This window comes from Polyodon spathula, chromosome 33 (assembly GCF_017654505.1).
Source record: "Polyodon spathula isolate WHYD16114869_AA chromosome 33, ASM1765450v1, whole genome shotgun sequence".
Classification (NCBI taxonomy): Eukaryota; Metazoa; Chordata; class Actinopteri; order Acipenseriformes; family Polyodontidae; genus Polyodon; species Polyodon spathula.
This window is the reverse complement of record NC_054566.1, coordinates 537,957-550,289: the sequence shown is the minus strand read 5'-3', so window position 1 is coordinate 550,289 and position 12,333 is coordinate 537,957. Positions and strand designations below refer to the sequence as shown.

At 40.4% G+C, this 12,333-nt stretch overlaps 1 protein-coding gene across 1 annotated transcript; it reads right to left on the bottom strand.

Moving 5' to 3' along the window:
- Window positions 1–4,711: 4,711 nt before the first annotated feature.
- Window positions 4,712–11,099, bottom strand: LOC121303589 (torsin-2A-like). The gene is made up of 6 exons (XM_041234379.1): window positions 10,964–11,099; window positions 9,673–9,938; window positions 9,043–9,065; window positions 8,771–8,971; window positions 6,434–6,555; window positions 4,712–5,321 (listed from the first exon to the last, which is right to left on the bottom strand). Exons 1-6 carry the CDS (start codon window positions 11,097–11,099, stop codon window positions 5,083–5,085), a joined length of 987 nt encoding a protein of 328 aa, XP_041090313.1. The 3' UTR covers window positions 4,712–5,082.
- Between the last annotated feature and the right edge of the window lie 1,234 nt (window positions 11,100–12,333).

Below are 12,333 nucleotides of genomic sequence, written 5' to 3'. Positions count from 1 at the left end.
GGTGTTGTTTGGTACTTCTTGAAAAAAGGCAGCGGCACCATAATTAAAAATGTTCTGAATACCTTTTAGTTTATGGAAAACTACCTCCCCTCTCTCCTTCAACATTCCTCTCTTTCCTCTCCCCGTCACTATCCTTCAACCCCCTCCTTCCTTTCTCCCCCCGTCTTTTTCAAATGCATTCCTCTCCCTTTCTCCTAGCCCGGTGTGAGTGTTCTCTTGAGCGCTTTTTGAATTGCAAATCTCTGGCCTTCTGTCGGGATGGAGCATACAGCGCCTCTGCCCTTTGCAGGCGTCCATTCATGTGGTAATAGGGTGTCAAGGCAAGATCAGTGAGCGTCCGACCCCGGGGGCACTGCCCGGGTTAAACTCAATGAAAATAAAGGATTAGCCGGGCCCCCAAAGCCACGGCCGACAGAATGGCACGCAGGAAGCCCCCCTACCCGATGGAGCCACTTGCTCGTCGTCGGAGAATTGTGTTTAAATTAAAAGTGCAGTTAAACGGTAGCAATAATAGAAGGTGCGAGGGGGATGGTAACAGAGTTTAGGAGTTTAGAGTTCACACAGCAGCCAGCTTTTACAAGCTTGTTTCCTTGAACGCTTGATTCAACTAAGGCGGCAGCCACACAAGTGTGAATCTTGCTGCGTCAGGATTTTGTTTTGTGTATGTTTCTGCATCCATAGTTGAAGGTATGCTTTACATTATATATATGACTTGCTTGGAGGTTAACTGTGTTATTGCCTTTGCAATGTATGTGAGTAAAACTCACTTGCAAACAGGGAGCTTTTATTAAACAAATTATTAGGAAACTACGTGAAGTTTCTACATGATAAAGAAGTGATGTATTTCTATTGGAAAATAAGTCATTTCTCTTTTAATGAACTTTCTTGTAAATTACAGTGTTCAATGATATTCAGATGGAAAAATAAATTTAGGGGATGTCTGATTTACAGGGTCTTGGTTCAGTTTCATAAACTGGTTTCGTATGTTTCACAGGCCCTAAATCAAGTTCTTTATGCTAAATTGTTCGGGCTCAACAAGGACATTTTTTTTTATTCAGTCAGCAACTTTAAAGGAAAATGTAGCAAAAGAACAAATTCATCATAATGAATGTAGTCTTTTGCTGGCAATACACAAAAGTGCACACGATTTGAGTAATTGCTAAAAGAATCACAGAGGATCACTGCAAACCATTAAAAGTTGAGACAATAAAACAATCTTTCTCATTTCTAAATCAGCATGGTCAGACTTAACTAAAGCGTAGAATTCAACACTCAATTGAAACATAATAAAAAATGTTATTTAAATAGGACATCTGTATAGATTTTTAAAAAGCTACAAAGCACAAAAGCCGAAACAGAAACATGATTCACAAGAAAATAAAACAATACTTTGCTGTTCAGTACATTAACGCAATCTATAAGTATGACGGCACTTCCAATACAATAGGCACGTTTTAGTGCATTTTATAAAAAGGACCCCTTCATTTTTCAGTTATAACAAAAGAAATAAAAACACCATATTTCAACAAAAACATATTTAATATCGACTAAACTTTTCTTTATTCTGTGTAAGTCATCTTAACCAAGCCGTCATCTGCTTTTAAAAGTTATTTTTCAATACAAAAATGGCAAAGTATCGCCACAGTAATTGGGTTGTGAATGAAACCAACAACCATTGTGTTTATGTAACGTGGTATTCTGGGCTGTACTCGCAGATCCAAGCTGAGGGCTGAAATAGTTCTAATGCATGTTCCATTTTGGGTTTCCTTTGACTTTAAGGGAATGATAACCAAGGCTTCAGAATCAATGACCTCTTACTAACACTGGCAACATTGTCACTTGCTTTGTGCTTGGCCAATTTCTAGTTTAAAGTCTTTTTTTTGTTTTGTTTTGTTTTTAGCCACTTCATAAAAATTTAGACTTGTTTCCTGGTACACTTTTACTTACTGTGTCACATGGCACGTTGGTCACAGGAAGAGTTATGGTATCAGGAAAATGGAAGTCTAAACTTTCATTTGCAACGACGGGAAGCTTAAATAAAACCCTGCGTATTCCCAATTAAAATAAAAGAAAAAACACAAGAAAATAGCAGCAAATGATCTGTGGTAATGATGGGAATGCTAACAAGAACTTGTTTATGAATGGAGTATATGAAGTGGTAAATCTGTAATTAATAAAGCGCTTTTAACCGTCTCCTTTAAATGGAACAGAATAAATGTTAAGGATGAAGGACCCCTCCCCCAAAACCAGGGCGATCTCACAGACTGGCACACAGCTGGCACCACAGCTGCCTGGCCCTCTCCTCTCTGCCACAGAGAGACACGCACAAACCAAGAGGCATAGACAGCCCAGTCAGAGCTGAGAGAGATAGCCTCACATTGATAATGACAACCGGACACATCTTTTTTGTTCTGGGTTTCATTGTTTGGGAAGCTTACATTCCACGGTCTTATAAAACACAAAAGCACACATTCAGATCCACATACACACAGTATATTGTATGCAAACACACATATATATTTAATGCACTAATGCTCATGCAACAATGCCTATTAATTGTATAAAAAGCATAAGCATACATTAACAGTGGGAATTACATTACAATATAACTTAATTACATCAATATAACTTATTATAAAATAACATATAATATATTTCCACACTCCTCCTCATCCCACTAACCGCTGGGCTGCACATCAGGGAATGAAATTTCACAGCAGTTCCTGGTTTACTCTGAGTTTAATAAGACACTCATGAGCTTGTTACCTAAACACTGGGGCTAATCAAGCTCCTAGTAAAACCCACAATGGGTGAAACTGCTATACATTATGAGTCATTTCCATCCCTGTCACTCTACAGCCCAGTGTAAAATGAAAAAAAGTTAGTACCGATTTTAAATATCCATCAGAGATTTTCTAAATATGAATTTACATTTAATATATTACAGAACCAAATATCTATATCTGAAATATAAAAGCGGGAGGTACCGCTGGATTTGAGATATCAAACATCGCCTCATACCTGGTGCACGTGTGCGTCTATAAGACAACAGCACCACCTGCTGGCAAAACCCTAACTGTCCTTAGAAGGATCCAGATGTTGTATTAACCTTAATTTTTCCATAACACACCCACGCAAATCAAGCAGAGTAGATTGCAATTCTAAAGCACTCACAAGAGTTTCAAATAACTAGTTTTAATACTGCATTAAAAACAGCTGTAACCCTACGACTAAATTAGATTCCACACCCTATTTCACTTCCCCATTATCATTCAGTAAGTTTAGATGCATTGTACATCCTGTCAGGGCATGTTGAGGATAATCCTCCACAGACACACTTCTGGATATGATTGGCTATGCTTGATACAGTAGCAGTGTGTTACAAGCAAGTATTAAAATACAACCATTCCCTTGCTACTGTACGTTGTGAGCAATAGGGAGATTTTCTAAGTACCAGAGCTCAGTATTCAGCATACTACAAAAGTGCATGTAAACAAGGAAATCCAGAGGACTAGCGGAATCACATACCAGATTTGATTTCATGTCTGCACAATATGTAGAATACAAATAATAACATTAATATCTGCATACTGTATGTGGATTACCAATGTATGCAACTGATTGTTTAGTGCTATTAAAGCAAAGGAAAACCCTGCCTTTTTCACCATTTAGAAACCTAATCAACCCAAAATAAAGTGCTCCTCCTTTATATAACTCTCTAGTCTGGAGCTATAGGTAAGAGATGCAATTTGTGTTCCGCCTAAGACAAGCGCTAGTGTAATAGCATTATGGGGCATTACGCTAGCCATACTGCTGCAGCGTACATCCATCAATATCACAAAATAACCCACAGTATTTTGCAGTTTAATTTAAAACAAGACCACGGTTTTGCTCCTCTTATGTGATATTCTCACAGTACTGGGTTCAGGAGTGAAGTTTAACATAATTTATTTCAAACAACTTATTAACAAAATTTTATCTATCTAAATGCAACACATCTGCTCCTCATCCACTTACATGAAACAATACCACTCTAGGGCTGTCTGCACGTGGCACTCTCGCAGAGTTGCATGATTTCTGTATTGATAAAGATGTCAATGCTGACTAACTGGTGGTGCTGCAATAAAGTAGTACTCAAGCTACTAAAATAGATTTCAAACCCTTAGGGACTACACATTTAATACTGAAGTATTCACTTCTTGTTATTGATTGTTGTTATTCTAATTGATTAGCTATAAATCTCCTTTGAGAAGACAGTCTTAAAAGTCACTATACAAAATTACCTTACCTTTGTAGAGAGGCCCTGGTTTGCATGGATTTTCATACCTAGAAAAGGTGAAGCAATTATTTTTCAATTTTTCAAAAAGCTAGTTAACCATTTTAATTCTCTACATTTGCAGGCATAGCTGGTTACAAAGATTATTTTGTAGCAAACACAATTACCTTAGTGGTTCCACTTTATTAAAGGAATACTATAGACCTCTGAATTAACTTTTTCTGTGTATTAGTTACAGATGTGTGTTCTTAACCATCCTTACTGTCTCTGCACTCGTTGATATTTGGCATGTTTAAGTCATCATCATATTCTATGTATAAAGTAGAACTAAGGTAATTGTTTAAAAGATTTGCAATGAAAAATAAATATTAAATATGCTGTGGATTTTATTAAACATGCCACATACCTATGTGCAGAAAAACAGTAATAAATGATGATAAGAATGTATATCATGGGGTCATAAAAGCATAACAAATTGCAGAATTGTGCTTTGCTGGAGACCACAGCTGACATGAGGAGGCAAACCTTGACCCCAAACTCTGTGACTGGAGTACGGTCTTTCAAATTTCCACACATTTTACATGTGAAGTTTCAGGCTGTTATACACCAATAACACAATTCCCTGACCCTATTCTGGGGGGACTAAACTGAGATGCAAGCTGGTGCGCTGAAACTACCCCTGTGTTCTATCCTCCATTTGGAGACCACCATTCAAAGGCACTGAATTCACCCCAGATTGCATGCCCAGTGGACAGACAAGGCTCAGGTTCTTCCACGGTTCTTGTTGCTGTTGCAGACTCTCAGAGTTAGTAGTTAACCTTGGCGGGTACAGTCTTGCAGCCGCTGTGTGAGAAGAGCCGCTCTCTCTCGGGGGAGAAGGTCATGGCCCCCGTGATTGCCTCGATGATGTCACGACGGTGGCACTGCCCACGCAGGCACAGCTCCCGGCGTATGCAGCGCTCCACGTGACAGCGAGTCAGGGGCAGGAAGGGCACGAAGCTGTCGACCAGCTTCTCTTGGATAATCTCCGAGTGATATAACCCGTCTGCAAGGCAAGAGAGGAGTCACAGCCCGGCCCAGCGGTCCACTCAAAGCACAGGAACATTAAAACATGTTCTTAACAGACGACATTCTCACAAGCTGTCCTCAACTATGGGCCTTATTTTCCACAGAAATGTTCTTACAAGAATTAAACAATTATAAAAGGACTGTATAAAAACAGCAGTTTAAATGATAGTTCAGAGGAGAGTCTGCCGCTTTCAGTTTCAAAAAAGTTCAGTGACTGTGTTTCATGAAGTGGACCCTACCACAGCCCGATCTATAGGGCACATAAGTAACCATGTGCGGATAGGTGGGATCCTTTTACTTGCAACACAGGAAGTGAATGGAGAGAGAAAAAAAAACATTTCCATCAAATGTGTTGCACTGAGGCAGGACAAATGGACTTCAGTCTTTATTGGACCTTTTGATTCTAACTGTATGATTTTTATGTTTTAAGTATAGCAATACTGGGGGCCAAGACCACCATCTAGGCAACTCACAATGGTATTGCTGTGATGAAGCATCCTGCAAACACTCCCAACCTCCTAATAAATCTGTATTGGGTCAATTACCATGAACTACATCCACGATATACAAATGTAAGTGCAAAACACAGTCAACTGCCTTCATATACCCCAAGATTCAAGTTCCACTCAGCTCTCAATACATTGTGCTAAAGATTGTCCTCTGAGTGTTTCATTAGAACTGGATTATCTGGGTATGTGTTAAACTTTCCTTGTTGCCAGGAATATGCAGCTCCATCAGGGATATTTATAAAGAAATTTCCTTACAAAACACATTAATTTTAACAGTGGAGTTGTCTACTTATATATTCAGAAACCGGACTGGTAAGTCTGGAACCTCGTGTAGTACCAGATACAATTTTTGAAAATGAAAATACACAGCAGGTTTGTTACGACAAACTTTTTTTAATAACTGCACAATGAGACCTAAATAATGAATGGATGTGCATGGTGGAGAACACTGATGGAACTATTTAGTAGCTAGAAGCACTTTAAATATGTTTACGTAAAACGTAAGGGGTTCTACACCGTTAAACTCGGTTCCCTCCCTGCTCTAGTCTCCAGCACAGTCCAAGTGGGAAGGTTGTCTTACTGCAGCTCTTGTTGAACACTGCCTGTGCCTCCTCCATCTCATCCAATAGGATTTCCTCCCGGTCGCGGCCGGCCTGCCTCGCCTCCAGAGCCAATCGGTTTATCTGCTCCTCATCGGCAGTGGTGAAAAAGGGGGAGTCAACACAAACCAGCCTCCAATCAGGTGCTGTCTACATATCACTGGGTCTTTATTAGAAGTCTTCGTATAAAACAATTCATGACGGGGTCAAATGTTTACTGCCCATTAACGCCACTAAATATCTTGGGATCTCTGAATACATAATATTCTCTTTAAAAAAAAAAGGCACAATTTAAATAGATGTACCATTGCAGTGGCATATCCGAATGTTATCCACTTAAGCAATGCAGAAGTGGCTGTGAAGTGACTGATCCAGCACTGTCCAGTGTGAGACTTGTCTTGCAGTCACCATTTCAGAAACACCCTATTGTTTTGCTTTGGTAGTAAATGCCATTGTGGCTATGGGACGTCTTGCCTATTAAAATCCATTGCCTAGTTTTTGAAGAGAGATCGATTGATTATCTGTTCTGTATTCCTAGAAACCGCATTACATTTAATCTTTAAACAGCAGATTATTTAGTGATACCAGGATATGGATAAGTAATGGATCTGAGCAGAGTATAAGTGGTGATCAAAACCCCACCCCCAGCCAAACAGGCTGACAATCCACAATTTAGTAGTGTAAGAACAGCCCTTGATAAAATACTGGGATCTGCAAGACTTCCCCAGCCAAGAGCACCATCTAGGGGACTTTCAAAGATATTACAACTACTGTACAAATCAAGCAGTCACAGAACAATGCATGTCCACTGTGGTTGTGCATAGGGTTAATATGGAAAATAAGAAAAAAGCACACGTTTATTTTGGTGGTAGACTGCAGTACAACACTTGTGCTTGAATAGTCTCTTTGTTGGCTCTCCACTGTGTTGTCAGGGTGTCAACGGGAGCAAATAAAGGGCATGCTGCATCCTTTCTAGAAGGGCAAAAGCAGGGTAGCAAATATTTATAGGAGTCCAAACGAAGATAAAGTCAACACAGACCAAACACCTACAGGTGGAATCTGGAATGACTGTCTGATAAAATGTGTGGGGTTTTCTATAATGTGTGAATATAGAAGAACAGATAGCTGTGTTTGGCATTGGACAGCAAAAAATATATATTTCTAGTCAATAAAATCTATTAAAAATAAAACCAATTTTGTACAGACATTCAAGCGTAATATGTAAACAAAAGTGACATTCTTCCTCCACAAAATGAAGGGCTTTCAGTAACATGAAAATGTAGCTCCAATGTCCTACATATATCCACAATATACAAAGTAAAAAAGTGACAGACTACAGATGCTTTCAACTAGAACTATACATACAGTTTTGTGACCTGAATTAGCTTTAAATGATCTTCGCTCTTTTCTTTTTCAGCTGTTTGCAATCATTCAGGGTAGATCTTATTGCAATGATCAGATGCTGCTGTTTGCGGGAGACACTTTCATTTGATTTCAGGAGTGATCATCTGTTCTACATGTTGCAATAGAAATGTGCAACAGGTCAGCCAATGTATCTTTACAGATTTAAGAGCCTGCACCATCTAGTGAACAGACACTTAGGATTTTCACAGCAACACACTGCTGTGCAGTTAGTGGTGCTGGCATTTATGAACACCTAGCTTACATGACATATGTACCTGGCAGGCAGCTAGAACATAGCGAAGCCCCTCAAAGTGATTCTATCTAACAATGCAATTCCATCAACTCACCTGTCATGCATGTTCGTTCACTATCTAGGTCTCAAATGTGCAATTTCCAAAGAAACTCATGTCATAGCAGACGTGTATTTTTATTTTAAAACAGATATCTGGTACTACATTAGGTTAAAAGAAAGTTCTCAGTTTGCCTGCCTCGCCTTCTACAAAGTCTGCTACTCTCGCACTTCTTAGGTCCTTTCATCTCACCAGTGTATTTTAGGTCAAAGCATGTTACTGGCTGAAAGCAGGGATGGAAATAAGGCTCCTATTGCATAGGAGTTTTGCCATTTGAGGATTTAACACAGTGTATAGGTAACAAGCTTAGGGTTGTGTTAGTAAACTCATACTAACACCAGTGAATCTTATTTCCATCCCTGCTGACAGCATGTCAGTCATTAGGGGAGCTAGCCAGTTGCCTACTGACAGGAAAGAAGGTCCTGAAAGGTTTGGAGTCAATTTCACCCTCCAGGTGAATGACAGACAATCTGAAACCAAGGCTTGCACATGTTCTTCAACTGCACATTTGAGCCCTATGTAGTGAATGGATGCACATTGAATTTTGTTATCTCAAAGGCATACCTGATGAAGACGTAGATAGCCTTCCGGTAGTTGGTCTGGTAGACCACGTGGGACGACCCCAGGAATGGGACGAGGACGTCAATGAGACCAGGGGGCATCTTATCCATCTCATCGAATACAAACACGGAGCGGGCACAAGCTGTGAGGTTCCCCTCCACCCAGGCCTTCAGCTCCTTCTGCAGAGCAGAGACATACAAGCAGCTACCTTAACAGAACTGTAGGGACTGTCCAGATCAATCTGCTCATTCCAGCACGGGGACTATGCCCTACACCACAAGTGAGGAATGACCAGATACTATTAGGGGAAGTAATTCAAGCTCACTCTGCTAGTGTTTAATAGAAGTGGTAGTTTCAATACAGTAGTTCTACCAGATGTTTTTAGTTTTTCTTTTCTTTGTTTGTTTTAGTGATTAATTTATTATTTTAGGAAAGACTTCACGTTGCACAGTTCAAATATAATAATAACACACAGCAATGTGACATTAAAAGTGTCACAGAAAAAGAAACGCATAAAAGGAAGATTTTGGAGGTTGCCATTCTGTTTCTGAGGCCTGGGTTTGACATTATTTTGGTGGGCTCAACCTAGCCCTTAACGGATATTTGCCCACATCACAAGGGGGTGTTCAGGTCAGGATTGTAGTGCTGTGAGGGGAAGTGCTCATGGCTCCTGCTGCCACTGTGCCAGTGTCCCTCACATTATTCACAAAACAATAACACATTACTTAAAACGTAAGAACAATATTTGAACGTATTGTATGTATAGCAGTTTGAGCCATGTCACGTTTTAACAATATACCACTATGCACTGTAGTTAGGCTCTCAGTACAATCTGGAACCGCTCAAACTGACTTGCAAGGGGAACTAATTCTAGTATTAAAAGAAAGGCTCCACGCAGGAAGTACCTTGTATTGCGGCACCCTGTGTGGGTAAGGGAAGTGCAGGGTGGGTATGAACTGGTGCACGTGAGGGCTGGTCTTGGCTGAGCCGTACAGGTACCTCCCCAGCAGCCAGCTCACCAGGGTCTTCCCCGTGCCAGAGGAGCCATGGAAGGACAGCACCAGCGGCTTCTCCGGGCTCGCATCGTTGATGAACTCAGCCAGCGCCTCCGACACAGCCTCCTGAGCGAGGTGCTGCCCGTACACATTGCGGTACAGCTCCAACTCCAGCCCTGCTGACACAGACAGCTCCACTCAACTCAGACAGAAATGCTTCTTTATATCCACACAAATTCTACTGCCTAGAAAAAACCTCAAAAAGACTGCTGCTAGTAAGAGGGCAGGTGAAAGAGAACTTTTTTTTACTGGGCTTAAGTTTAAAGAAAAGGTAGAGGGTAGTTATATTAAGGATGTGTGTAGAATCTGCCATCTGCAAAATGAGCTGCCTTAGTGCAAGGCATAAACCCACTGCAAGTGTAAAAAAAGTGAACATTTTAATTTGAAGTGAAAGTGCAAATTATTACTGAGGCTGCACTGTCCCACAGTCATGTTAAACGCGACTGTAAAACAGCCTAGTACTTGGGTGCCTGCAGATGACACCTTGTGTGCACTTCTTCCAAAAGGTGACCTGTTGACAGCCCAGTTTGTTTACATTGTCTAACTATGTGCATCAAAAGAAGGCTACCTGGAGGATAAATGGCAGCGTTAATCATTAGCCTCCGTTAGATGACTGGCATATATATATATATATATTGCCGGGTGGTCAAAAGTAGCTTTGGTTACGATGACAGTATGGCATTTCAATTTATCAACACACCTACTGCACTTTTAGATTTACGTTCAATTAGTACTTAATAAAGCTTCTTACATTTACAAAGTCAACAGAGGGAAAAAAAACACACACACACACACACACATTGACTGCGCCAATAAATGAAAGAGAAATTGCACGGTATATCTTATCAGAGTGATTAGAATAAGTAGAGAATCTACCGGCAGGAGCCTTTTTGGTGGTTCTTAAAGATTCTACTGCCGCGGTATGAAACCCCACAAAGGCTGCTGCTAGTAGTTTAACATCAGAGCTGAAGAAAGAGAACTGTTTCTATTTTAATGTAAATTTAGAGAAAGGGGAGTGTGTAGTTATTACGTTTAGTTTTGTGCAGCTACTGGCAGCTGCGAAATCAGCTGCTCTGCTCTGCCACTGCCAGTCAAAATCCAAACAGGACTGGAGTAGGTTACTGTTTGTTTGTCAACTTGCCTTGAAGGTCCGGGTGGAAGTCGCACTCGCAGTTGTTAGATATGGTGCAATAAACAGTCTTGAACTGAAAAGCAGAAGCCACTGAGCTGAGAGAGTTCGACAATAAAACAAATAATGCGAGAAACACCGCTGTCATTTTCTCCACGTGAAACAGATCAGGTCTGCAATGAGTGTACAAAGTGATTCATTAAGAAACCCCGCGCACTGGGAGTTGTAGTCTTTGGGGCGCGCTCTGCGTTCTGAGCGCGCATTTGGTTTCTTTCAAGGACACTATCTCCCATAAAGCACTGCATAGAGTAGTTTTAAAGGATCAGGCCTTAATCCAATTTTGCTAATTACTAACATAAATACACGCTTTGTTCTATTAAATGTATACTTGAAAAAATACCAAAAATAAATAAATACGTGTTTTCAACAATACTAATATTGATAGGAAGAACTAGTGCATAAGGGAATTTACTTCACACCCGTGGATAAGTTGTGGTTGTGATTTATTTAAACAGTCGCACTAACCTGTTTAATATAGCTGGTACTTTATTAAGCCAGCATGCAGACTCTGAGCTGAAGTGTCCTGTAAGGCTGTATTCAGTTCACCACAGTTCATGGCAACGGTAACATGCTGCAGCAACACAGTTTTGAAATACTGTAGGCTATTTAGCCAGCTGTACAATAGGCAGTTTACTCCAGTTCATGTTTTTGCGCACGGTAAATGGCAATGGTGCAAAACTTTAAAGACCCGGTATGTGAATTTAAAAGGTCCTTACATACACACCTTACAATGCATTTCTAGCCCGTTCTGTAACACTTACTAAAACACTGAAACTTGGTGCAAACTTTGAACTGGAATGAATAGCTAGTGAATCTGACCTACAGAAAACAATGTGAAGTAAAGCATAATTAGGCATATCCAGAATGAGCTGAGAGCATTCGAGAATTGCACATCGCCATGGCAGAAAGCCATTTTTTGGGAGTAAAATGCATTACCTATCAAGTAATTCTGAATAATATTCTGGGTGCTTCTGAAATATTTTGCATGTATTTGAAGACAGGGCAGATCAGAGGTACCAGTATTAGTCAATAAGTGGTTTGAGTGGTGGGCAGCTCCCTAGCCATTCCAATCATTCGTGTTTCAAATGTCATAGAAATGCACATGTCAACGTTCCTCATTGTGAGTGGTCTGGGTTCCTTGAGCTCCACTTTTCAATGTATTTAGCCTCACCTACTCCGATTACATATAGACAGAGAGAGTAGGTGGACTGACTGAGTTCAACGTTCACGTTGTCACGTGATTGGATGGAAGAAGGAATGCTCTTCAGTTCTGGCTCTTCAAATTCTCCAGACAAGCTTAAGCAGCTCGATGCCAGGTAAAG